The 24679-nt window shown below is 35.7% G+C and overlaps 5 protein-coding genes and 2 non-coding genes across 9 annotated transcripts in view; 6 read left to right on the top strand and 1 right to left on the bottom strand.

The window, feature by feature from the left end:
• PARC6 (plastid division protein) overlaps nucleotides 1-24679 on the top strand; it is a 92379-nt gene that overhangs the window by 10599 nt on the left and 57101 nt on the right. The gene's annotated exons all lie outside the window — the stretch shown is intronic.
• Nucleotides 1387-5833, top strand: LOC147563890 (succinate--CoA ligase [ADP-forming] subunit alpha-2, mitochondrial-like). Its single transcript, XM_086641642.1, has 7 exons — nucleotides 1387-1892; nucleotides 2723-2932; nucleotides 3440-3610; nucleotides 3877-4000; nucleotides 4260-4321; nucleotides 4761-4842; nucleotides 5399-5833. Exons 1-7 carry the CDS (start codon nucleotides 1476-1478, stop codon nucleotides 5536-5538), a joined length of 1206 nt encoding a protein of 401 aa, XP_086497768.1. The 5' UTR covers nucleotides 1387-1475; the 3' UTR covers nucleotides 5539-5833.
• Nucleotides 5825-9104, top strand: LOC147563891 (chaperone protein dnaJ C76, chloroplastic-like). The gene is made up of 4 exons (XM_086641630.1): nucleotides 5825-6548; nucleotides 6906-7162; nucleotides 7825-8008; nucleotides 8319-9104. The coding sequence occupies exons 1-4, from the start codon at nucleotides 6168-6170 to the stop codon at nucleotides 8994-8996; spliced, it is 1500 nt and encodes a 499-aa protein (XP_086497756.1). The 5' UTR covers nucleotides 5825-6167; the 3' UTR covers nucleotides 8997-9104.
• Nucleotides 12183-16012, top strand: LOC147563892 (rRNA 2'-O-methyltransferase fibrillarin 1-like). Its single transcript, XM_086641663.1, has 7 exons — nucleotides 12183-12428; nucleotides 12519-12826; nucleotides 13235-13330; nucleotides 13486-13563; nucleotides 13665-13841; nucleotides 15247-15315; nucleotides 15643-16012. The coding sequence occupies exons 1-7, from the start codon at nucleotides 12413-12415 to the stop codon at nucleotides 15817-15819; spliced, it is 921 nt and encodes a 306-aa protein (XP_086497789.1). The 5' UTR covers nucleotides 12183-12412; the 3' UTR covers nucleotides 15820-16012.
• On the top strand, nucleotides 14242-14312 carry LOC147563893 (small nucleolar RNA snoR60). The gene has a single exon (XR_015231633.1). It is a non-coding gene; the product is annotated as a small nucleolar RNA snoR60 (small nucleolar RNA).
• On the top strand, nucleotides 14762-14832 carry LOC147563894 (small nucleolar RNA snoR60). Its single transcript, XR_015231629.1, has one exon. It is a non-coding gene; the product is annotated as a small nucleolar RNA snoR60 (small nucleolar RNA).
• The window catches only part of LOC147563895 (uncharacterized), a 47093-nt gene continuing 42932 nt past the window's right edge, over nucleotides 20519-24679 (bottom strand). The window contains exons 2-6 of one of the 2 annotated variants that reach the window (XM_086641681.1): nucleotides 22628-22869; nucleotides 22199-22376; nucleotides 22019-22120; nucleotides 21804-21953; nucleotides 20519-20870 (exon numbers count right to left, since the gene is read on the bottom strand). In XM_086641681.1, coding sequence (XP_086497807.1) covers nucleotides 20661-20870; nucleotides 21804-21953; nucleotides 22019-22120; nucleotides 22199-22376; nucleotides 22628-22770 — 783 coding nt within the window. In that variant the 5' untranslated portion in view covers nucleotides 22771-22869 and the 3' untranslated portion in view covers nucleotides 20519-20660. Of the gene's footprint in view, nucleotides 20871-21803; nucleotides 21954-22018; nucleotides 22121-22198; nucleotides 22377-22627; nucleotides 22886-24679 lie in introns of both variants that reach the window. The other variant, XM_086641674.1, reaches the window with a different exon arrangement.

A 24679-nucleotide genomic window follows, 5' to 3' on the forward strand; every position in this document is an offset into this window, starting at 1 on the left:
ACCCAAGAAAATCGACAGAGGGGCGGTTGTATTCTCCAAGGTAATTCTTGATGGAGTGTTTATGATTTAGCAGGAAAAACAACTGTTCTATTGTTTAAGAACTTACGACAATGAGTTTTTTTATGATTAATGATAATTTATCTTCAAAGATATTTTGTTCTTTACTTCAACAACTATTTGAGAACTCTATGGTGCAGCTCGAATGTCATCTGTAACAAGTAGAATTTAGAATGTTTTGATCAAACCAACTTCTATAGCCCATAAAAGAAAGAAACAAAGATCTGTTAACTGCCGAGTAATATTGTAGTCGGTGAAGATAAGTCTTTCCTATGGAATTTGGGAAATGATAAAGAGACCACACTTTGACAAACTCCAACTTCCAGCTCTCTTGACTTGGAAGACTGACTTGGATCAAGTCTTGGCTAAGTTGTAAACGCAACCTTTAGGAAAACAAGAACAGAAGAAGATAAGCCTTTTGACCTCCTATTGTACTGGTGGCCGACGTATCGTGGCGTTTGTGACGCGCAAGAGTTCAGTTTGACAGGATACGGGCGTGCCACATGCCGTTGCTGTACGCCTGTACCACACTTCCTTTATACTTGTAAGTTCTTATATTATTTTAAAAGTTCTTGTTACTTTTTATGTTTTTTGTAAATTTGGACCATTATCAATTAATTTAAAATATTACTATAACTCAAGTTATAGCTTATGTTTGTTAACTACTAACACTAACATATCGTGCCATGGCCTGTGTGTTTGTTAATGTTTTTTTAGTTAAAGCTTATATTTTTAGCTTATTAATCTAAAATTTGAAAGGACTGACATTTTGCAAGTCTTGTGTCATGGCCAATTGTGTCGTCACATTTCGTGGTGATGCTGGGACGATATGATATTGGATTGTGGCTTTTGGGGCGTGGGAGCATAGAGAGAGCCAATGAGGGGATCGTTCCTAAATATTTAGGATTCATGTGTCCTACAGATATATCAATTTTGTTGTGAACCAGTATCACGTTACTGGGAAGCAAACAATGTTGCCTTTATAAACGATTGGAAATATTTAAACGTGATTCCTTTATAAACTATTGGGGAAAAAACAACTTCTAATTACGTGAGGCCCTTCCTTACATGTAAAAGCAAAAAACTATAACGAGCAACTAGGAAGTTTGGTGCAAACAATCCTTGGTTAGAGTGGTAAAAGGTATAATATTCCACCTTAGAAGTCAGGGTTCGAGGCACACGCTGACTAATTCAAAAAAAAAAAAAACTAAGAAGTTTGGTATGCACAATACTATAAAAGGTTATCAGCACAACAAGCACTGTTGTAATATAATCTTGATACTGCATTATACACCAATCTCACATCGATGTAAGACAAAGTACTCCCATAAAAGTCACAAGGCTCTAGAGCTCCAATACAGACATTAGCACTAGCAGTCCAAAATACGGGGTAACATGGACCTAGAATATGGGGTAACATGGACCTAGAATATGGGGTTTGCGCTTTGAAAAGTGATGGTGCCCATATAACTTTCCCAAATAAGAATTGCCTCGACATCGTGCAGAGACTAGTGGGTCTCTCTCTCTACATTTTTCCGGTCTTCTTCTTCTTCCTCCCTCAAAAAAGAGAGAAGCGGCAGCAGAATCAAAAGAAGAATATCAAAATGTCTAGGCAAGCTTTAAGATCTTTAGGTTCTAAATTAAAGTCTAGCAGATCTCTCTCTTCACCTTCTCTATCTTCTTCTTCTTCTTCATGTCAATCTCGCCGTTTCGCAACCGCTCCTCCACCTCCAGCTGTCTTCCTCGATAAAAACACTAGGGTTATTTGTCAAGGTATCACTGGAAAGAATGGTACTTTCCATACCGAACAAGCTATCGAATATGGCACCAAAATGGTAATCATAAGTAAAATTATTTTCTTGTGTTCTCATTTTTTATCTGATTCTTTTTTTTTTTTAATAATATTTAGATCTGAAAAAATGTCTTATGTTTGAATGAAACTCTTTTCTTTCATCTTGTTAGGGCAATTTGATTTTGAGTTATACTCCAGAAATATTTTCTATTCTTTATCTATGTTTAGTTTTTTCCCTAGTTACCTTGAATTGATCTGAATCATTTCAATCTCAAGGTCGATTATATTGTTCTGTGACAGAATGATTGGTTGCCCTGATCTTATTATGATGATGGATATGTGGGTTAGACTTTTCTCTTTAATCTTGTTCAATAATTTGTTTTTAGATTGATTTAGATCATATAAATATTGGGGATATGAACTATATCAAGAGATAGGTGATATATGAAATTATCTGCTACATATACTTCTAGTCGGGATGGGGATGTCAGAATTGTCCAAAAGTAATTATACAAGAACTCTTCCACTATGCGCGTCTCCCGTATATGTGCCGAATAGTTCAAACTGTAATGATAATTGACTAATCTTGGTACTTGACACGGGTATTTCTTAAGAGCTGTTGGCATGAATTTTGATTTGCGAGTAAGTGTTCTTCAATCAAAGTACGATCGTTATTGTATTTTATCATTAACAAACTGTTGAGATGAAATGTCTCTACCTAGGGTTTAATATTCTGTATTGTACCTTGAGAATAGATATGTAGATTTAGTGATACTCATTTATTCAGTGAAGTATGTTTAATAAGTGGTGGTTTTAGAAATTTCCAAAAATATTTTACATATATTTTCATTATTTGCCTATTCAATAAAATAGGTTGGCGGGGTGACACCAAAGAAAGGTGGAACAGAGCATTTGGGTCTTCCTGTATTCAATTCAGTTGCAGAAGCAAAGGCCGAAACAAAAGCAAATGCATCTGTAATTTATGTACCCCCACCATTCGCAGCTGCAGCTATAATGGAGGCCATGGAAGCTGAATTGGATCTTGTGGTCTGCATCACAGAGGGAATTCCCCAGCATGACATGGTATAGTATACTTGTTAGTTATATTCACTTTGCATGCTTTTATTTCTACATGCTGAAAAACACAGTTTGTTTTTATGTTATTTTTGTCACATTGTTGGTTCTTCTCTATTGATCAATTTCGATTTAATTGAACATGACAATATTAAAATATTACACACACACACACACACACATGTAGTAAGAATGTATATGTATATCTATATATTTATCCATTTAGTATTTATATACAGAGGGTATCTCGAATGTTAATCATCATGGGTAGCAAATAACTTATAATTATATGAACTTTGAGCAATGGGTAGATAGCCACCATTACTTCATTGGTTGTTTTTTGAATTGCTTTGTACTTCATGCAGTTTTAAATAGTTCTGGGTATTTCTTCTCGGCTATTGAAAGTTTAATATGTTTACGCCATTTTCCTTTCGGTGTTCTTCACTCGTCATTCTATTGGATCCGGATTCACTTTTTTCATGCTTTGACCTTGAAACAAATATTTGTCAATTTCAGGTTAAGGTGAAGGCTGCTCTAAACCAACAATCCAAGACCAGGCTTATTGGACCAAACTGCCCTGGCATTATCAAGCCAGGAGAATGTAAAATTGGAATCATGCCTGGATACATTCACAAGCCAGGTCGCATTGGAATTGTTTCTCGATCTGGTACCTTGACGTATGAAGCTGTAAGATTCTTTCTTCAGATGAAACTCAATATGCACTTGAAATTATCCATTTAATTTTCTATGCCCATGAATTAACCCTCAAAAGAGATCTCTTTAATCTCGATACAGATTTGAACTAAATAATTCGTCCAAACCATTCAAAATTCAAATATTGCATAGAAGATGCTTGTGTTCATCACACAGCTGTACTAATATGTCGTGTTGTTATTTCATATAATCAAGGGACCAGTTAATAATCTTGCTTATAATTGTTGTATATTCTACAGGTTTTCCAAACAACTGCAGTTGGCTTAGGACAGTCAACTTGTGTAGGTATAGGTGGGGATCCTTTTAATGGGACAAACTTTGTTGATTGTATGAAGAAGTTCATTGCTGATCCTCAGACTGAAGGTAAACCGTTCATATGATGACTACTTTCAGTTCTTTTACATATTCGGTATGAACAGTGTCACTGCCTGTCCGTATTACCTCATTATACAATAGTATATAACCCTACTAATACTTTGTTTTCTGTTTTCCGACTTAAGTTTTGTCCGTTGAAATTTTGTCCATTTGTTTAAGTATAAGTAATTGATAAGTTCTGTTTGGTCTATATGAGAAATGCAGTTGTGGTTTGTAATATCTCATTGTCGTGACATTTGCTTTCCAGGTATCGTTCTTATTGGAGAGATTGGGGGGACAGCGGAAGAGGATGCTGCTGCTTTAATCAAGGTATAGTCGTATAGATGGTTGAGATTCATTAACCTATTAAAGAAACTGCATTGACGATTGAACTATTGAGGACGAAATAGCTTAAATGATTATCTTAATATCTTATTAGCAATCAAGGTCCAAACCCATTCCATGTGTTGGTCACCAGTGTATCTCTCCAAGAATCAGTTATAAAGCACTAAATCTGACGATCTTGATATTTCAATCCACATTGTTTTGGATGTACATTGCTATCTGCGAGTTCCTTCAAAAATATGCACGGTCTATATAATTTCAGTGGATTGTATAAATCTATTGTGTAACATAAACCAGAAGACATTTATAAGCAATTTCGTTCGCCAGGATAGTTAACTTTGGGTTATAGTTCCCTCTTATTGCTGGAATATCCCTAATCATCTCTTTCGAGTGGAACTGATCTGTTTGATTTTATGTGAAACAGGAAAGTGGAACTGAGAAGCCTATAGTTGCATTCATTGCTGGTCTTACTGCGCCACCTGGTCGCCGTATGGGTCACGCTGGAGGTACGATTATCATACATTAAGCTGTATAGACTATAGAGTATAGACATGAATTATCCGAAAACGATGCTTACCTTTCAGTTCAGCATAATCATAACACTTGCACTCAAACTACACATTTTTTTAGCTTACACAGAGGCTCTCAAGTCTTCATTAGTACCTACCCTAATGGATCATGCACGATATACACCCCATGTTTTGAAATTCGGTAGACGTGTGCGCCTCGAGGCACTCTCAAGGCGAGGCAGTCTGTTTTCGCTTCGGAGCAAACCTCCTCGAGGAGTCATTGTAACGACAGTTTTTTTGTTATAATTGACCGTTAATATCTCTTATATTATAAATGAAAAAGAGAGATAGTTGTAACAATTCTTTTTACTGTAATTGGTGCTTTTTATACAGTATATCGTTTCGTCGAAAATTAGTAACCCGTAATGCAACCTTTCCCATTATCATAGTATTGAACTAGAGCTGTATCTATCAGTGCACTTTATATACATGCCTTCGACAATGAAATAATGTATTTACATTTTCGACATACTTCTTTTTTTGCTCTGTGCAGCTATTGTTTCGGGAGGGAAGGGTACAGCCCAAGACAAAATCAGGACACTGAGAGAAGCAGGAGTGACAGTGGTCGAATCTCCAGCAAAGATTGGTGTTGCAATGCTCGAGATATTCAAACAAAGGGGTCTCGTCGATTAGTTTATGCAGAACTTCCTGTTATTTAAACAATGGATTCCAAGAGCATCGATTTTCCCTGTTCTGTTTTCACTGCTTAGAGTTGAGTTGACTAATAATTGGGGATAAAAACCCTGATTGTGCTTAAATTACTGCAACATACATCCGAGCTTTATCAATTTTTTTTGGTTATATATAGAGGTTATTGAATACTAAGAAGGATAAAGAGGAGCTCTTATTATCGAATTGTAGAGAAGTTTCTCTTGATATGCAACTTCGCTGCCTTGGGCATCGTATTTATCTCTTTTCAAGTCCAAAAGTTTGTTTGTTGACTGCAGTTTTTGTTATCTATGTTCTTAGCAAAAAGGAAAAAATCGAACCCAATTTTTTCGGTTTATCTTTGGGTCAAAATGAGATATTTTCAAAGCAAAACTAAAAAAATATCTAATTGGAAAAGGACATTATATCATTTTCATGGGCCAATTTCGAATTTTCAGTATGTAATGTGGGCATTTGAGTAATTCTTAATAACCAGATATTTTTTTGAGCAATTGGAAGTTTGCAAACTCAACCAATAGAAATATCTCTCATCCTTTAACATACAAAATTCTCTCCCTCTCTCTTTTCTCATCTTCCAAAAAAGTAGGGGAACAATGCCTTCAACAGGACTTCTCCTTCTTCATAATCCCTCTACTTCAACCATTTTCAGACAACCTTCTTCATATTCTAATTCAAATGACTTCCCTAATTTTTATTCTCCAATAACTAAGAGATTGCATAATAATAGTACTACTCTTAGATGCAAATCTTCATCATCTTCTTCGTCGACTTCTTTAGTTACAGATTTTGATCTATATGATCTTCTTGGAGTTGATAGTTCTTCAGACCAATCACAGATAAAACTCGCTTATCGATCACTTCAGAAACGGTGCCATCCCGACATCGCTGGTCCTGCCGGTCATGACATGGCTATCATTCTCAATGATGCTTACTCCATTCTATCTGATCCAAATTCGCGCTATGCTTATGACAAGGTTCGTATCATACAATCTTATTTTTTCCTGGCGAGGAGAAGTTTATTTCCTCCTTGAATTATGCTTTTATTCGTAATCGTTTGGATTAAATGATCCAAATTAATCAGAATAAATGATTCAGACTGACTAGACACCACAAGCCTGACAAAACTAAACAGTCTGACCTCTCACTTGAGTCAGACACTAACTCAGATTTCAGATCTGACTTAGAGAATTGTTGGGGGCTATTTTCACTCCAGATGAGGAAAGACACTATTGTGTGGGGAAAAAACCCCCAAAAGGAAATTGTTATTTCAACCTAACTATCTTTTCCCATGAGTTCTTAGTTATTGATGAATGGAATGTTAACTTGATCAGGAACATGCCAAAATAACAGAGTTTAGGGGTTATACTGGGAAACCAATTTACTCGACGTGGTTCGGATCAGAGAGTGAAGATCGAGCAGTTTTTGTCGATGAAGTAAAATGTGTGGGTTGTTTAAAATGTGCATTATTCGCCGAAAAAACATTTGCAATAGAATCAATATATGGGAGAGCTAGGGTTGTAGGTCAATGGGCTGATCCTGAACATAAAATTCAAGACGCCATTCAGTCATGCCCCGTCGACTGCATCTCGTAAGCTTTATTTTCATCGGTTTTATTTTATTTTTATTTTTTTTATCAAATATTATATGATTAGAAGAATAAAAAGGCAAAGACGTCAATGGAACTTCAAATTTTATCGGAGATATACTACCTTACCTTCTAAAGGAACATTTGTATGTCTAAATTCGATTATACAATCTATTCCGATGTTTGATGGGCAAATAAAAAACTCGTTTCTTGAAAGGTAAAAGTGAATTTCACCTCTTCAGCTAGTGATGTCAAGTGGGTGGGACTACCCGAGCCTAGGCCAGGCTTAGACAATCTCAGATTGAGTCAAATTTGCTCAGTCGGAGCCATGTTGGGCTCGACCTCCCTAGCTTGTGTTAGTCAAGGACATCCCAGGCTATACAAGCTAAATCGGGTCGTCTAACTCAAATGAATCGTTTTGAGAGTTTGACTATTTTACCCTCAAAATGGAAAAAAATGAACGGAGAAAAAGTAACAAACAATAGAATTTGGAGAAAAAGAAAAGGAATAACTCAAACCCGTGACACCACGATAGTAGTACTACCCCCAAATAGTCAAATCATGTCGAGATCTTTTGGATCGACTCATTATAGGAGACACTATCTCACACAAGTATAATGGCCTAACCCATGAATTTTGTGTTGTCCTTTTCTTTTGTGTTTTAGGGTTGTTGAGAAATCAGACCTTGCAGCCTTAGAATTCCTAATGTCAAAGCAGCCACGTGAGACAGTAAGAATGAGTACTGGGAACTCAGTTGGGGCACGAGTCTCTAACATATTTGTTGACATCAAGAAGTTTCAATCTAGATTTGATGAAGCCAAACTCAATTCCTCCCATCAAGACTCCAAGGTAAAAACTTCATCTGCACTAATTTTTTTGTTAGAGACTATTAGGAAGACGTTTTCCTTTTTCCTCGTTGTCTAAATCTGACTCGTGCAAACTTAGGTTGTCCGAGTTCAGCTCATGTGAACATAAAATCAGCTGAAATCATTCATACATACAAGTCAGACAAAAACAAATATTCTAAAATCTGACTCAAGTAAATGCAAACTACGACTCGAGTTTAAGATCGGACTCAAATTTTTTGTTAGGTTAGGAAGTTAAGGATCGGACTCAATTTTTTTTTATGACCAAAATACCCTCATATTTATAATGGCAGGAATCGGACTTCCAAAGAAAAGCAAGAATATCAGCTTTTCAAGCTATCAGATCAATCTCAAACTGGTTGTACTGGCAATCACCCAAACCTCATTCAACTACACCAGCTGGACTTCACCGGAACCTGGCACTAATTGCCGGAAAATCAACTCAACCTAATACGAAAAAACTTCAAGATGCCGCAGAGGCGAGGCGAAAAGCAAGAGATAATTTGGGTACACGTAAAATTCCGTCGAATAATAAACTTCATGACGAATATTGGGCCCCATCAACTCTAACTCTTCCAGACAGCTCTAACTCAACAACAACAACAACAAGTACTAAATCTTCATTAGATACAACCAATGACAAAGATAAAGGTGATAATGAGAATGATCATCAAGATGAAGTAGTTGTGGAGAAGGATCGAGGTCGTCCAAACCCAATCAAAGTGGTGTTTCCGATGGGGACGGCTGTTGTTGCAGCAGTTATAATACGGTTGCGAGCGGACGGAAATGGTGGCGGGGGTGGCGGTGGTGGTGGAGAAGGAGGGGTGAATGAGCATATGGGTGGGTCACTAATATTGGACATTGTCAATAGCTCTTGGCTACAAGTGATATTAGCAGGACTTACATGGTATTTAATTGGATTGGCAGTGATTGAATTGGTAGATGCTCTTAGAGGGAAAAAATCAGGTTAAACAAAGACAATGTGAAGGGAATCATGTAAACCAAGGATGTGAAGGGAATTATGTAAACCAAGGATGCAAAATTAATTTAAAGTTGAAATATAGACTATACTTTTTTTTTTTTGTGTTGAAGGAAAAAAGAAAAACATTACAGAACAAGGTCAGCCTTAAGCTCAAGAACGGAATTCCAAATGCGTTGTCGAAGGTTTCTCTTTCCCCATTTCGCTAGTTTATCCGCCATTTGATTGTGTTGCCGCTTGATGTGGGTGAAAACTATTTCCTCAAAACCTTGTCGAAGTCGATTGATGTCGTCAATGAGATCCTCCGATTGCCAGTCTATAGACGATCCGTTATGTTGGAGATATCGAACAAGATTTAGATTATCGCTCTCGATGTGCAGGTGAGAGATCTTCAGATTGTCCGCCCACCTGATAGCATGTAAGATAGCTTGACATTCACACTCTTCCACTGTTTGGCCTCTGATAGTGTCTGCTTTGGCTATGATGAAATTCGCTTGATCATCCTGAAAGATACAGCCAATACCTGCTGGTTCCGTGAGTGAGGAGAAGGAGGCGTCCACATTGCACTTTAGGAAAGGTTTTGATGGAGGGGTCCAGCCTGCAGTTAAATTAGTATTCTGTTGTGTAGATGGGATATTAGTTACCGATCCCTGTATTTTCGTGATTATCTGCCTGGGGTTTTGTTCTACTTTAGAGAAGTGTTTATCACATCGTGCTTTCCAGATGAACCATAGGATTTTAGCCTGTAGAGCTGCTCTCTCTGGTTTTAAATTTTGCCATTCAATAATCCAATCATGAATGTTATTGACTGAGCCTGAAAAGACACCAAAATGGAGCCAGATAGTACGAGAAAAAGCACAGTTTAGAAGAATATGGGTCACAGTTTCTTCATCACAAAAAACACATTGCAATGTGTTGCCAATGAATTTGCCAATTTTGCTCCGCACGGGGAGGCAGTTGGTACAACATTTCCATAGGAATAGTTTTATCCTCGGTATCGTTGGTATGATCCAAATAAAGCACCATGTCAGAGTGTCGTAATCTTGGTTTCTTGTTCGCAGGTGATAATACATAGATTTAATAGTAAATTTACCTGTTCTTGTTAATGACCACTTCATAGAATCACCTTTATCATTCTGTAAATTGATACTGCTAAACTTTTCTATTTAATATATATATATATATATATATATATATATACATATGTGGGCCTATTTTCGGTCTAAACTTTTCTATTTAATTTCATCTTAACTAGGGTTAGGGGAGGAAACTTTGTGTTTGTTAAAAAATGCAAATTTTGGTAAGTATCACAATTATCCAATAAAATTTTTCTAGTTATATCAAACGGTTTGAACATCTAATATTACGAAATTTGTCGTTTGACCTTTCTCTTTCCTATATATGGACCTCAAACATACAAAAGTCGGAACAAGGGAGTGTACTGAATAAAAAGAAATAAGATAAAGAGAAGACACAAATTTTGTAGTGAAAATAAAATGCACTTTGCCCTTAAAAAATAGCACCAGTAAATTTTATTTTTGATGAAACTGCATTAAATAAACAACTAAAACAAACTAGGGTCAAAGAAAATAAGGAAAGACATTCCAAATACAATTACTACTATCCGTACGCTCCCATTTAGCCAACTTATCTGCTTGGTTGTTGTTTATTCTCTGAGTGTAGGAGTAGATAATCTTCTGGAAATATCTGTTATACTTGTGAATTTCCTTAAGGTGACCTTGAGATTGCTAGTGTACTGATGAATCATGATGTTGAAGATTTTTTATAATGTTTATGTTGTCGTTTTCAATGTGAAGGTATTTTATTTGTCTGCTTTCGGCCCATTCCATATCCTGTAAGATTGCTTTACATTCGCATTCCTCAGCATTTCCCCCTCTTGTTATTTTCGCAAGTGCTCGTTGGAAAATCGATTGGGAGTCATAGAGTATACAGCGGATCCCTGCTCATTTACTAATGTGTGTGAATGAAATATCCGAGTTAAACTTGATAAAAGGTGGTTTCCATGCTAAAACAATGATGTTGTGTTGCCAGACATTAGTTTGGGTTCTTCTAGCTGTCATGCCTTTAATATGTTGAATAACGTGTAAAGGTGATTGTGCCTGTTTATTAAAACATAACTCACATCTAGTTTTTCATATATACCATAGCACGAGTAAACTTGGTACACTATCAACAATTCAATAAGTTGAAAAAAAAGAATTCAACAATTCAATAAGCTAATCATAAAGTTCGAACATTTGAAGAAAATTTAATCATGCTTTACTGCACTGTAGCTTTGCTAGAAATATATGGTTTTACTTTCATATTATTACTTCGAATATTTCGTCTCTACTGCAATGAATTATTTCATGGAAAGATTCTAATTATCATGTTTGTAGCACTCAAATATCGTTGCATGCCACGATTCTTTGGTATATATGGAAAGCGAGATGTACTAATTGCTTTCAGCATATAAAGACTACTCCTTCTCAGGTAATCAACTAAATCTTAGTTTTTCCTTGAGAAATGAATTCCAGTACCCATATAAATCTAACAAGCACCAGATTAGATGGCTTCCTCGTATGTTAAACTTAATAAAGATGTCCCGTTCATTGATATTAAAGCTCCCGCAGGTATACGCACCATATTTCGTAACGATAGGGCAGAATTTTTACATGGCCACACTTCACTCATTACTACCAGAAATGCGGATATGGTTGCAGTAAATGGAATCAATGGACGATCTTTCACGGAATCGAATTCCTCCACGTTGAAAGTGATAATCAAGCTATAATTAATCATCGGAATGATCTGAATCATCAAATCCATTGGAACACAAAGGTGCACGTCCCATCGATCAAGAAAATCCTCTCTCATTTCCAGGCCACGATCTTCACGCATCTCTCCAGACAAGGCAATGTGCTCGTTGACTCTCTAGCTAAATGGGCTAGGACGAATTATATCATTAGTAACTAGGAGGTTGTTCCCACAATTATTAGACATAAATATTGTAATAGCACCTTGTTTATTAATTTTATTCCCTTTCAACAAAAAAAAAAAAAAAAAAAGTGAAACATCACACACTTTTCTAGTACATCTTCAACGAAAAAAAACACTTTTGTACTACATTGGGCTACGTAGGCCTGCCTATAGACCTTTCTAACTCACTTAACGGGTTACGTCAGCCCATTATACACTAGTTCATTGGCAACCCTAATGTCAAATTCTAAAAGTCCCGCTCTCCAAAACCCTAAAAATCTTAAACCCTACTCTCTTCAGAAGTTCATATAAACCCTAAAACCCCTTCGAAACTGTACTACCTCTACTTCATTTCTACCCTTCGTAGACACTTATTTTCCTTGTTGAACCCTAGTTTCTCTACCAGTTACTCTATCATATTTTGATAAGATGAGACCTCCAAGAGGTAAATCTATATCTCTATTTGTAATCGTTTTTGGTTTTTCTGTCGCAAATAGATCTTACTGATTTTATCTGTTTTGCGTTTGGTTTTCAGGACGTGGTGGTGGTGGTGGATTCAGAGGTAGAAGTGACGGAGGCGGTAGAGGAGGAAGGGGTGGTAGAGGCGGCTTCGGTGGTCGTGGTGGTGATGGTGGTGGAGGTAGAGGCCGTGGCGGCGGTCGTGGTGGTGGTCGTGGTCGTGGTGGTGGAAGAGGAGGTGGAATGAAAGGTGGAAACAAAGTTATAGTTGAACCTCATAGACATGAAGGAGTGTTCATCGCAAAGGGAAAGGAAGATGCCCTTGTTACTAGAAATATGGTTCCTGGGGAAGCTGTTTACGGTGAGAAGAGGGTTTCTGTTCAGGTATGACTACTACCCATTTCTTAAAGGTTCAATTTTTAAGTTGAAAATTTTGTATTCATTTGTTAATAGTCTTTATTTGTTTAGATTTAGGGTTTAACCACTAAAACTAGTTCAGTTAATCATATATCATTGGATTTGAGCTGTTTTATACCATCAATCTTTTGAAATTATGTATTTATGATAGATGATGTTCTGTTTTTACTCTGTTTTCCTTTTGTTTGTATGGAAATGTTAGGTTTTAGATATGGAGAAACCCACTGTTTTTTTTTGTTATTTTCTATGATTAGTTGGCTAAATCTTTTCAATTTAGTTATCAAATGATTTATTCGCTTAACATTCTTGTTCTAATTTAACACTTCAATTTGTGATAACTGTTATAGTTTACAATTTCTTGTATTTTAATATCAGAATGAAGATGGAACAAAGGTTGAATACAGGGTTTGGAATCCCTTCAGGTCGAAGCTTGCTGCTGCCATTCTTGGTGGCGTTGACAATGTTTGGATTGTGAGTGCTCTCTCACTCTCATTGTCTCCCTTGTTGTTATCTCTTTCTCTCTCTTGCGCAGACTGTTGTAGTTTTGTATTCCATCTCTTATATCCCATGCCCATCTTTTTCTACCTTCATTTGCACCATTTTTTGACAGAAGTTTTGTCTCTCAGGTACCTGGAGCACGGGTTCTCTATCTTGGAGCTGCTTCAGGAACCACAGTGTCTCATGTTTCTGACGTTGTTGGACCTGTAAGTCGAACCTCTTGTTGATGGCTTTAGTGCATTTCCCATTTCTTTTCTGTTTCATAACGTTTATGCACTAATTTGTAATATTCTTTGTACCTGTACAGACAGGAGTTGTCTATGCTGTGGAGTTTTCACACCGAAGTGGTAGGGATCTGGTGAACATGGCTAAGAAGCGGACAAACATTATTCCGATCATCGAGGATGCTAGACATCCGGCCAAGTACCGAATGTTGGTTGGCATGGTCGATGTTATATTCTCCGATGTTGCCCAGCCTGATCAGGTGCAGTTTTTCTACTACTGGAATTTGTTTTCCTTCGGATTATTTGTCAAAGCTGATTAATATAGATGGTGTTATTTGTGCTATTGTTTCTAATAATGCATGTGCAAATGCATATACATATGCATATACATGTACACAATGCATATGCATATACACCGATACACATACATAAAGAGATACACACACAACACATATACTATGTTCCTAATGTAAATTCATGCTGGTTCTGTTTTCTCTTTTTTTTTTCCCTCTTCGGGCATGTTGTTTGTTTTTGGATCTTGAGAGTGCTTCTCTAATCATATAAACGTATCTGATTCACTTCATACATTTATACACCTGACTTGATTACATTATGTTTTTCATTTCGTCTCATGTTTGGTTTTACTATATTTGTGACGTCAAGCATATGATGAATTACTCGGATTCCCCTTCAAGACATTATGGGTGATGTATTCTCGAGTTTCTGATGCAATCAGTCATTTGATTACAAATATTATTGGACCTGATTATAAATCGTTTTTCAACTCGTGATGATGTTGTTACAATGCTGCACCTCTTAATATATATGAAGTCTACTGATGGAGAAATTAAATTGAAACATTGCTTAAACTTTCTTACAAATAAAGTTTTATTAGATAGGAAGCTGGCATTATTAAATGCCCAGGCTAAGAAGTTTGAGAAGTATGATATTTGGTTTGATGTGTGGATTTCCATTTGATGTTATTTTCTTCCCAAAGGTTTTCTCTTGCTTGTTGGTATCCTTTTTTTTTGGTGTTTTTTGTTATTAGCTGTGGATAATGCTTTTGAACAATTTACGTCTTGATGATTACACTTATGAATCCCGACTTGTTGATTCTTTGTTGGTAGTGTTTGAATGAATGTTGCATTTCTGTGCATTATCCGATACGCTGAATAGTTTAGAGCATGTGATGAATTACTCGGATTCCCCTTCAGGACTTCTTGGATGATGCAAACTCGAGTTTCTGATGCTATCACTGATTGTAATTTGTTTGTCAAAGTCACGAGTATGTAGACTGCTTTTCATTCGAGTGCCAGTAAGAGTTCATGTAACTAATCTAGTAGTTATTGATGCTGTGTTTGCTTAGTTGTAAACCCATTTTCGTGTAGAAAACCTCGTTCTCTTTGGATAACCAAATGATGGGATTTGTAGTTCTTGGGGTGTCATTAGTTTCATTTTCGGACAAATGCACCTTAACATAGTGAGATCCCCCAGGCTGGTTTCCGTGTCCAAGTTTTATATGTGCTATTGGAGTAAGTTCCTTCGAAATATCTAAGATTTTCCTTCTGCAAATAATAAGAGTTTGTCACCTTTGCCTCTCCAATGGTGGTGTTAGACTTGTTGAACTATGTAGAGTATGTATTAATGACTTCATTCTTCTTGCAGGCTAGAATCCTAGCACTGAATGCTTCATATTTCCTCAAAAATGGTGGGCATTTTGTGATCTCAATCAAGGTTTGTTATTAGCTTACTACTTTTAAGTTTGTACATGTTATTCTTTGCCTGCCTTACTAATCTGAAACTTATTTTCCTATATGTTAATATATATAATGCTCCAATCACTAAAGCAATTGATTCGTAGGAACCATTAAGAACAACTGTATTTTGTTCCACCAACTTGAGTACTAGTGTAACGTTAAACAAACCAAAACCCTGAATTGATTACTAAGAAGTCTTTTGTTATGAATAAGTAGCCTTACATGCTCATCAACATAAATTATTGTATTTGGCATTTAGTTACGAAAACTAAAATTTGCTGTTTTCTTTCTTTTGTTTTAACAGGCAAACTGCATTGATTCAACTGTTCCTGCTGAGGCTGTGTTTGCTCAAGAAGTAAAGAAACTTCAACAAGACCAGTTCAAGCCATCAGAACAGGTGACACTTGAGCCTTTTGAGAGAGACCACGCTTGTGTTGTTGGTGGCTACCGAGTGCCGAAGAAACAAAAACCAGCTGCCTAAATATGTCATAGGAAGTATTACTTGGGATTGTCTCCTTGAGTGATCCTGGAAATTATTATGTTCTGTTTTAATCAGAGTGGATCATATACATTTTATGTTACTTGATATTTTGGGCTCAATCTATGTTATGCATTTGTAACATATCTATTTTAAGTGATTAGAGGAATTAAGTACATTTTGTTTCAGGGTAAAATATATACCTGTGAGATGGGCTCGATTTTGTTAGCTCTAGCCTGTTACTGGGGTGGTCATGTGAAGGGTTTTTTATAACACATTTTATGATGCTGAGTTTTATGACAAGATTTTTAGTCTCTGGAAAATCAATAATTGAGTCATTTTCCCATCCAATATTGTCAAGTATCTCTTGTTTGTATGGTTCCATATGAGACGATCTGAGAGGATTTTTAGTTCATCTAGACATGGAGGTGTTACTTGCATTTTTAAAAACAAGATGGGCTAGCTTAATCGAAAGTGAAGCTAGGTTATACTTTTGTATCTACTTTAGGATGGGTTGGGTGGAATGGAAGGGGCCCTAGTTTAACTCTAGTTAATATATGCCCCCACACCCTTGTAATTCGTGATAGTGTATTTCAGAACCTTAGTTAAATTTGCGAACTGCCCTGTCTTTGTCTAATAATTCTTTATTTTTTTTTATGAGACAATAATTCTTTATTTGAGAGTTTACTTTGGCAACAAATTACTTTATTTCCATTAATTTTTTGGAAAGGAATATAGAAAGAGGGTAAATGTAGCACTCACACAAGTAATTTGATAATGTAGTTTTAAGTTAGGGCATTAACTTCAATTGTCTAACTATGCATTTAACAATTTCTATACAAAGAAGCATTGACCCCATAGTGAACTCCATCATAGGTCCTAAACATATTTTAAAAAGTTGCAGGTCATCGTCATCTAGAAGCATTGTGTTTTTTGTTTTTCTACTTGTCTTTAGACCTAGCTCAGCCTTTGTCCTTCTACTTGTCTCTAGACCTACCTCTGCCGGTAATCTTGTTTTCTCCTTTCATATCTACTTGTTTTTTTTTATGAGAGGAACATTGCATTAACGAAACCAAAAGTACAAAGTACAAACCAAATAACTAGAGTAAAGCAGAAATAAAAGAAGGTACAGTGTTCCACACATTTCTGTAATCATGTCTTCTTCCCTATTTTGCAAGCGCGTCTGCAGGAGCATTGCAGTCTCTAGGAACAAAAGTGAAGATGATGCCCTCGAATTTATCTATTTGAGCGCTCTACTTGTTTGTTATAGGATAAAATAAGCGGTTGTACCTTCATTTGTGGTTATTATTTGATTCACCAAATACATCTTTATTATTGGTTTAAACCTCCCTTTGGTGAAGGATAGAAAAGACAATGATTGTCAAATAGTACATGAGTTAAAATTAGCGTTTATGTGAAATTAGTCAGTATTCAGCAATATTGGTAGCGTGTATGTAACTCGTTATCAGAGTTAGTGCATTGGGTATAAGACTCGGAATTTTCAGACTCTAATGTGTTTTCATAAATGTAAGGCCTTGGGGTTTCCTGGTATTAGATGGGACTTGAGAAGATGTTGTTGTTCTAAGGGGACTTTGGCCAAAACTCCCTAAGAAATTATGACTTTGGTTAAAAAAGATTCATCAAAGTTTGTAGGCACTCTCATTTTCAGGGTCAAAAATACCCTTTGTGTGATGTAAAATACCAAAAAAATCAATTTTTTTTATAAATTAGGAAGTTTTTTTTTTTACTAATGAAAAAACCGAATGTGGGAAATTTGTGGATTTCTCCGAGCTGATTCTATAGGGTCGATCTCCTTATGTTTTGATCATCAATCTATTTTAGGTTTTTGTGATTGAATCTCTTACTTGTTGTTAGAAGATGATTTGGAGGGTTTGAGTTAGTTTTGGTGAAAAATTCTAGAGAGAGAAAGTTGCAATTTCCAAGTTTCGAATCTTTAGGGTTGAAGTAAATTTTTTGCTATGTTAGTTTTGATGTATTGTTATTTTTTATGTTTATGCTCAAACTTATTTGTTGAATTTATATGGTAGTTATGGTAGTATAGTTGATGCAAGGAATGTGTTTGATAAAATGCTTGAAAAAAATGTTGTTGTTTGGAATGCAATGTTAGTTGGTTATACAAAATTTGGGTTGGTTGAAATAGCTCTAAAGTTGTTTGATGAAATTCCTTTGTGAAATGCTTCCTCTTCAACAATCATGATAGATACTTATGTTCAAATTAAGAATTTCATGTAAGTTTTTCGAAGAAATGTAAAAGGATGGTGTTAGAGTTGATAAAATGACAACTATGAATTTTTAGGATATGTAGCTAGTTTTTTGGTAAAACATTCTATTAATATAACAATTTGTAACAAATTTCATGTTAAATGAATTCAAAAACTAATTTGCAAACCACTTGCAAGGATCAACAAGTTACTTGCAAGGCACTGCAAGCGCATTGCAAGGCTCTGCAAGGTGTTTGCAAGGTTATGCAAGGTGTTTGCAAAAGTCATGCAAGGTGTTCGCAAGGCTCTGCAAAGTGTTTGCAATCTGCAAGGTGTTTGTTGCAAGGCAGTGCAAGGTGTTTGGAAGGCTATCCAAGGTGTTTGTAAAAATCATGCAAGGTGTTTATAAAAACCATGCAAGGTGTTTATAAAAACCATGCAAGGTGTTTGCAAGGCTCTGCAAGGTGTTTGCAAGGTTTGCAAGGCTCTGCAAGATTATGCAAGGTGTTTGCAAAAGTCATGTTAGGTGTTCGCAAGGCTCTGCGAAGTATTTGCAAGGCTTTACAATGTAGTGCAAGGTTATCCAAGGTGTTTGCAAGGCTCTGCGAGGTGTTTGCAAGGCTTTGCAAGGCAGTGCAAGGTGTTTGCAAGATATTTTCTTAGACTAGGGTTAGGTTGGTATTTTCACTGAAATAGAAAATTATATAATTGCCACCAGGGAGGTGAAGCCTAAAAAACTTTGACGAATCTTTTTTAACAAATTTCTTAGGGAGTTTTGGCCAAAGTCCCCTTAAATAAATTGGTGATAGAATCTTACATTTTTTAGTTTCTTACCCATCACAAAAATGAAAAAAACTTATTTCTAGATTGAGAAGCAATATCTAAATAAACTTATTACTAGATTGATAATTAAACATCACAAAATTGAAAAAACATACCTCTAAAATCTAAATATAAAATACTCAATAAGTTAATCTATTTCTAATTTGAAATTTTACAATATCTTCCCAAAATTTTATTGCACCTTCCTAATGGTCTTACTATTTCTAGTTTAATTCAACTATTTTTAAGAAAAAAAATTATAATATTGTTGGATAGCTCGTATAGAAACTCTCGTAATATAATATCTTTATAACTATATAACTTCTAAATAATATATATATCGTCAAAATCCTTTTATATGTTAATTATCTTTACTACGTATTTAGTTGATCCTTATACAAAAATAACAAAATGTAACTAAAATAGTAACAATAATATTATCTTTTTTTTTCCAACAACCATTAATTGGAGTATAAGAGGTATAATCTTCTACTTAGAAGTTAAGAGTTCGAAGCCCACTCTGAACAATTCAAAAGAAAAATACCCAAGACGGACAAACCACAATTTTTTGGAAACTCCAACATGACTTTATAAGAGTGTCCAGAAACAAACACATACTTACAAACAATGGGTCTTAATTATAAAAACGACATTTAAGAAAATGATATTTCCAAACTAATAAGACGTTTTTATTTCAATTACTTTGTTGGCAATAGAAAAACTCTTGCTAGACTTTATCACTTTAGTCGGAATATAATGAGTCCTATCAATTCTTTCCAATTCAATAACGCATTTTCTTTCTTTGGAGTTATTTGTTCATTAACTTTCCGTCCATTTATTTTCTTTCCAAAACCATTAAAGACAATTAACACTCACTCAGTCCACCACCCTTTGGTGTAACAGTTGGACACCCCTCTTAAGCCCATGAGGTCGTGGGATCGAGTCTTGGTGGAAGCAGTTGCCATCAAGATTTATCCTATGTAATTTAGGCTATAAATAATGTAATAATTTGTCAGGCTTTAGGCCTCTTTCACTCTCAGTTTAAATTAAGCGGTTATCGTGCTTATTGCATCTCTATGATGCATCAATGCCTTGTAACGACAAACGTAGATCCTTCGAAATCTCAAAAAAAAAAAAAAAAATTCAAACTCACTCTCATCTCCTTCCTTCTTCCCCCACCTTCACTACAATGTGTTCATCAAGTTTGGAGGGAGAACAAGAGTTTTTGGTTGAAGAGGAAATCTAATTTAGAGAGAGAGAGAGAGAGAGAAAATCAGATGAAGTTAAAGTCCCAAAATAATAATGTGGTATTTTAGAGAGAGAAATTGAAGGATAAATGAGATTTATAAAGAGAGTGAATATGAGAGAGAGAGGGAAGCTGTTGGAGATGCGTTTTTGGGAGGGATGGAGCGTAGAGATCCGTATTTTGGTTTAATTTGGAATAATATTTGGGTTTTGAGTTTTTAGTGGGTTATTATTCCGAGCTAGGTTTTATTTCTTATTTGGGCCTAAAATTTGGGTGTTTCGTCCAAAAAATCTATATTTTATCCATTATGAAGCCTAAAAAGAACATTGTTATTATTATTATTATTGTATTATTATAGTTGCAAAGAGGTGATATGAGGGGCAATAATGAAAGAAAAAGAGAAGATTTAGACTGATCCAGAAGTCTGCCTTAGATGCCTCATTTTCACATAAACAGACAATTAAAAGAACATCAAGTCTGTCAACACAGGTTTGAACAACCAAAAGAGAAAAGTCTGTCAACACATACAATACCAAGTCTGTAACATTCATTCTTTAAGTCAGGCAATCCACATGCGTATTGGCAGCAGTAGAAGCACAAATAGTACTCAGATTTGTTTCTTCGTGAACTCCCCTCTTTTTCAGAATCCTACCCATACACTGTACTATAGCTATCCCAATCCGTGTCAATTTAGACTCGTCAGCAAAAAACTTACGGGAACAACGCATGCCTTCCCACTGTTTGTCTAACATTTTAACCACATCCTACAGTTACAAAATCATATCATCAGTATGACACAACTTAACAAATCATTAAAAACAATTTGTACAAAATATAGTACATGGAATGATAGAAATGGCAATCGAAGCAGATTATAAGGAAATTAAATGATGTCCATGACACAAGGCAATGACAGATATAAATATAAACATGATACAAGGCAATAAATGATGTGCATGATATAAGGCAATGATAGATAAAAAAAGTAATTGTGACAAAAATCGGGCAACTCGATTTGCCCTCTTTTGATAAGTTACACTTCTATTAGGGTGGGTCACAAGGTGTCATCTAATCTGCCTATTGGTCTTTTGATCTAACGTGATGAGCCAAAAATGGAGGTGCAACTGGCATTATCCAGATGGATTGTATATGGACTTTCGATCAATGTATAGTTATGCAGATGAATGGTATTTCTATACTTGTACTTTGTTACGGTCATCCGGTATAACTTTTCCTTCACTATTTTTTTATCAGATTCATGGGTCAAGAGTTCGGTTCCGAATTATTAAAAACTAGGAGCTTCACAATGAAAAAGGCCAAAGCACCCTAACACCATGGGTCAAGAGTTTGGTTCCGAAGTTATTAGAAACTAGGAGCTTCACATTGAAAAAGCCCAAAGGAGGCTGACACCATGGTCAAGAGTTTGATTTCGAAGTTACTACAAACTAGGAGCTTAACAGAATTTGGGGACAGGGGGAGGGGGGCTTCTTGGCCCCTTCGACCAAGATCGATTTGTTTGTGTGTTCCAATAGAAAACCCTATTACCCATTCCTGATCACAACACCGTCACATTACCCATCATCAAACTCTGGAACAATTCGATGTTGTTATTTTGTATCACCCCCACACTATAATTCGGAAAACCTAGCAATTAAATTAGGAAAATCATTAGAAACAATCTGTTATACTTCGATTACCTCGTACTTATCATCTTTAATGTCTCCCAAATCCATCTTCTCCAAAGTAGGAATTAAATCGCCGTCAATAAATTCAAGGAGGTAATATCTATCAAGTTTACGGACCGAGAGATCCTCCCTCATCTTGTTAACCACGTTGTCCATGCCCAACTGTTCATACATGTAAAATTTAGGGCAAACAGAGATGGAGTTAAGTTGTAGAGATAGAGGTTTACCTTATATAATTTTCCCAAATTCAATGTCCATTCACGATCATATGGTTCGTTGAGATATTTAATGAATGCCCGAATGTCCTTGACCAATTCAGCAACCACCTTCTAAAGAACCATAAAAGCATGTTAATACAATAACAGATGGATTGATTACCTCGTAATACAGGTTTAGAAATTAATTACCTTGAAGAGGTTAAATTCCACTTGTATTTCCCTGGTGTTACTTGTGGCCAGTGAGTTATGATAAACATAATCCTCAAGGATCCTTTGTAGCTCTAAATAATTGAAGTTGCAAGGATCTTCCGTTCTTTTTTGATAAGGAATGGCCTTCCAGTAACTGATATAGTTATGGATCTTTTCCCTGAAGAAAAAGAACAATATGATGAAATAAGTAGTAGAGAATTCAACAACAAGCCTCATCATCCTATAGGTCCAATTTTAGGGTTTCTTAATTTGATTTATCTCTGCATCAAGATTTTGAGTAACAGTTCCTAATTACTCTAACCTATAACTTCAACAAATCAAATTGAAGACTGGTAAGAAGTAAAATTCTAACAAATCTCACAAGAAAAAAATAAAGTATATAAATAAAACCGAACAGATCCTCCATACCTGATTTCCTTCAGATCATCAAGAGAAGACAGCTTCCGATTATCTTCTTCCTCCGTTTCGTATTCAAAATCTTCGTCCTCCGTTTCTTCTTCTAGTTTTTGCTGTTTTGGATCCGGTGGATTGCACAAACCCTCATCCTCCATGTTTTCTCTTTCTTTTTTTGTCTAGGGTTTGAGAGATTGCAATGTCTTTTATACCCGAAAAGAAATAGATTTAGACCTCTGGCGATATTTAGGGACACCCTCATCCTCCATGTTTCTTTTGGGGAGAATTACTGAAACCCCTAACTCTGATAATGCCTTTACTGAACCCCCCACTTTAATTAGTAATTACTGAAACCCCCCAACTCCGTTAGATTTGACGGTATTTGCCGTTAGAGAGAGTGAAATGACAAAAACACCATTTACTAAAACCGGACCAAAAAAGTACATGGAAATGGGGCGCCGGATACTAAAAATGGGAGCGCATATATCACCGAATTGTCTTTTCCCCCACTGCCTCACGCGAAATCACAACTCTCCTCCTCGGTACTCAAACCGACGCACTCTCACCTCCATGAAACCATCTACCTTGTTGAAACCAGATGAAGAGCGCAAGAAAAGTCACGTTTCAGTAATCACACCAGGTATTCACGCTCTCTCTCTCTCTCTGTTCGAATACAACTAGGGTTTTGAGTTTTGGGTTTTCAATCTTTTAGGGTTTTGACTTGGGAGAGTTCCTTAGTTTAATTTCGAGCTGTAGTAACTCATTTTCCTCCATTAGTAGTAATTTCAGTATTATTAAGAAGTGAACTCGTTTTCCTCCTTTAGGGTTTCGAGCTTTTGATACACATTATTTTCCTCCATTAGTGGTAATTTCTGTATTATTAGTAGTAATAATAAACTAATAATCATCTCATGTTAACCTAGTCAATAACTTTATATGTGGTCTTAGGAAGCTTTTGAAGTAACTGATTTTCCTCCATTAGTAACTCGTTTTCCTCCATTAGTAGTAATTCTCCCTATAGAGTATTCATATGAGAATAACAAATTACTTATAGATTGTTCTTAAATTATCTACAAATATATAGATTATTTCCTTTATACTGTAATACTTCGGTTGGGATATCCGTATGTACATTTATGAAGTTCTACTTGGTGGTGGGATTCTCTGAACAACATGGTTGTGCATGAGCAATTAATCATAATGGTTTCATATATATGTGATAGGGTTTTGGTGGTGGGTTTCTCTGAATAAGAAAAATGTTTATGTATGAATAAGTATATGAAAAGGGACGAAGAATCTGAAAAATAAATTACTGTAAATTGAAGGTTGCGTGCAAAGTTTCAACAATTCTGATATTGATGATGACATATAATTCTATATATTTGGCAATAGAAGAGTCTAGTATGACTGAAATTGTCTTCTCATATGAATCTTTGTTTGAAGGTTATACAAGTTTGATTTTTCTTCTCATCATTTTTAAAGCTCATTCTTTTCATCTTCTATTAATCTACTAGTACTACTATCTGATTTATGATTTATATGGTTGCAGGACTCGATGGTAAAACCTATAACAAAGATCTTATTTGGTGTAGCAGTAATAACTTTTCTAGTACATTAGTTATGCAAGAACGTCCGGATTGGATCATGAAATTGAACGTCTTTGGTAGCAGTTTTCCTCCGTGGATTATTGCTTGTGTTATTATAGTTTTTACTCATCTCCGGAAAGAACAAGGGATGTTATGAAGAAGTATGGTTGGTAAATTAGTTGTTTCTCTGGGTATAACATAAACCACTTATGTTTCCTTAGTTGTCTCCAGTTTCAACCCAATCACTGAAATGACTTGAATTTTCCTGTAATTGAAAGTGTTTAATGGAGCTGATACTTCATCGAACTTATCGAAGAGTTGCAGAGAGGAATCCGATAGAAACAGACGCTTTTCTAATTGGAATAATCCGAAATGTTACTTCATGCTTTAATGCTGACATTCTTTTATTATGTAACTTGTTTTACTTAGTGAGTAAAATTATGAACTTTTATTTCAATCTTTCTGAAGACTAAAGGATGTC

The sequence above is a fragment of the Eschscholzia californica genome, unplaced genomic scaffold (genome assembly GCF_041429995.1).
Source record: "Eschscholzia californica isolate CP2 unplaced genomic scaffold, dmEscCali1.0.p SCAF_1, whole genome shotgun sequence".
NCBI lineage: Eukaryota > Viridiplantae > Streptophyta > Magnoliopsida > Ranunculales > Papaveraceae > Eschscholzia > Eschscholzia californica.

Excerpts from the sequence above, each read along its gene's own strand:
- LOC147563890 (XM_086641642.1), top strand. The coding sequence starts at position 1,476 with ATGGACCTAGAATATGGGGTTTGCGCTTTGAAAAGTGATGGTGCCCAT. Across the intron at positions 2,933-3,439 it reads GAATTCCCCAGCATGACATG|GTTAAGGTGAAGGCTGCTCT; the intron begins GTATAGTATACT and ends TGTCAATTTCAG. Across the intron at positions 4,843-5,398 it reads CCGTATGGGTCACGCTGGAG|CTATTGTTTCGGGAGGGAAG; the intron begins GTACGATTATCA and ends TGCTCTGTGCAG.
- LOC147563892 (XM_086641663.1), top strand. Across the intron at positions 13,564-13,664 it reads TTTCTGACGTTGTTGGACCT|ACAGGAGTTGTCTATGCTGT; the intron begins GTAAGTCGAACC and ends GTACCTGTACAG. Across the intron at positions 15,316-15,642 it reads ATTTTGTGATCTCAATCAAG|GCAAACTGCATTGATTCAAC; the intron begins GTTTGTTATTAG and ends TTGTTTTAACAG.
- LOC147563891 (XM_086641630.1), top strand. The coding sequence starts at position 6,168 with ATGCCTTCAACAGGACTTCTCCTTCTTCATAATCCCTCTACTTCAACC. Across the intron at positions 7,163-7,824 it reads TGCCCCGTCGACTGCATCTC|GGTTGTTGAGAAATCAGACC; the intron begins GTAAGCTTTATT and ends TTTGTGTTTTAG. Across the intron at positions 8,009-8,318 it reads CCTCCCATCAAGACTCCAAG|GAATCGGACTTCCAAAGAAA; the intron begins GTAAAAACTTCA and ends TTATAATGGCAG.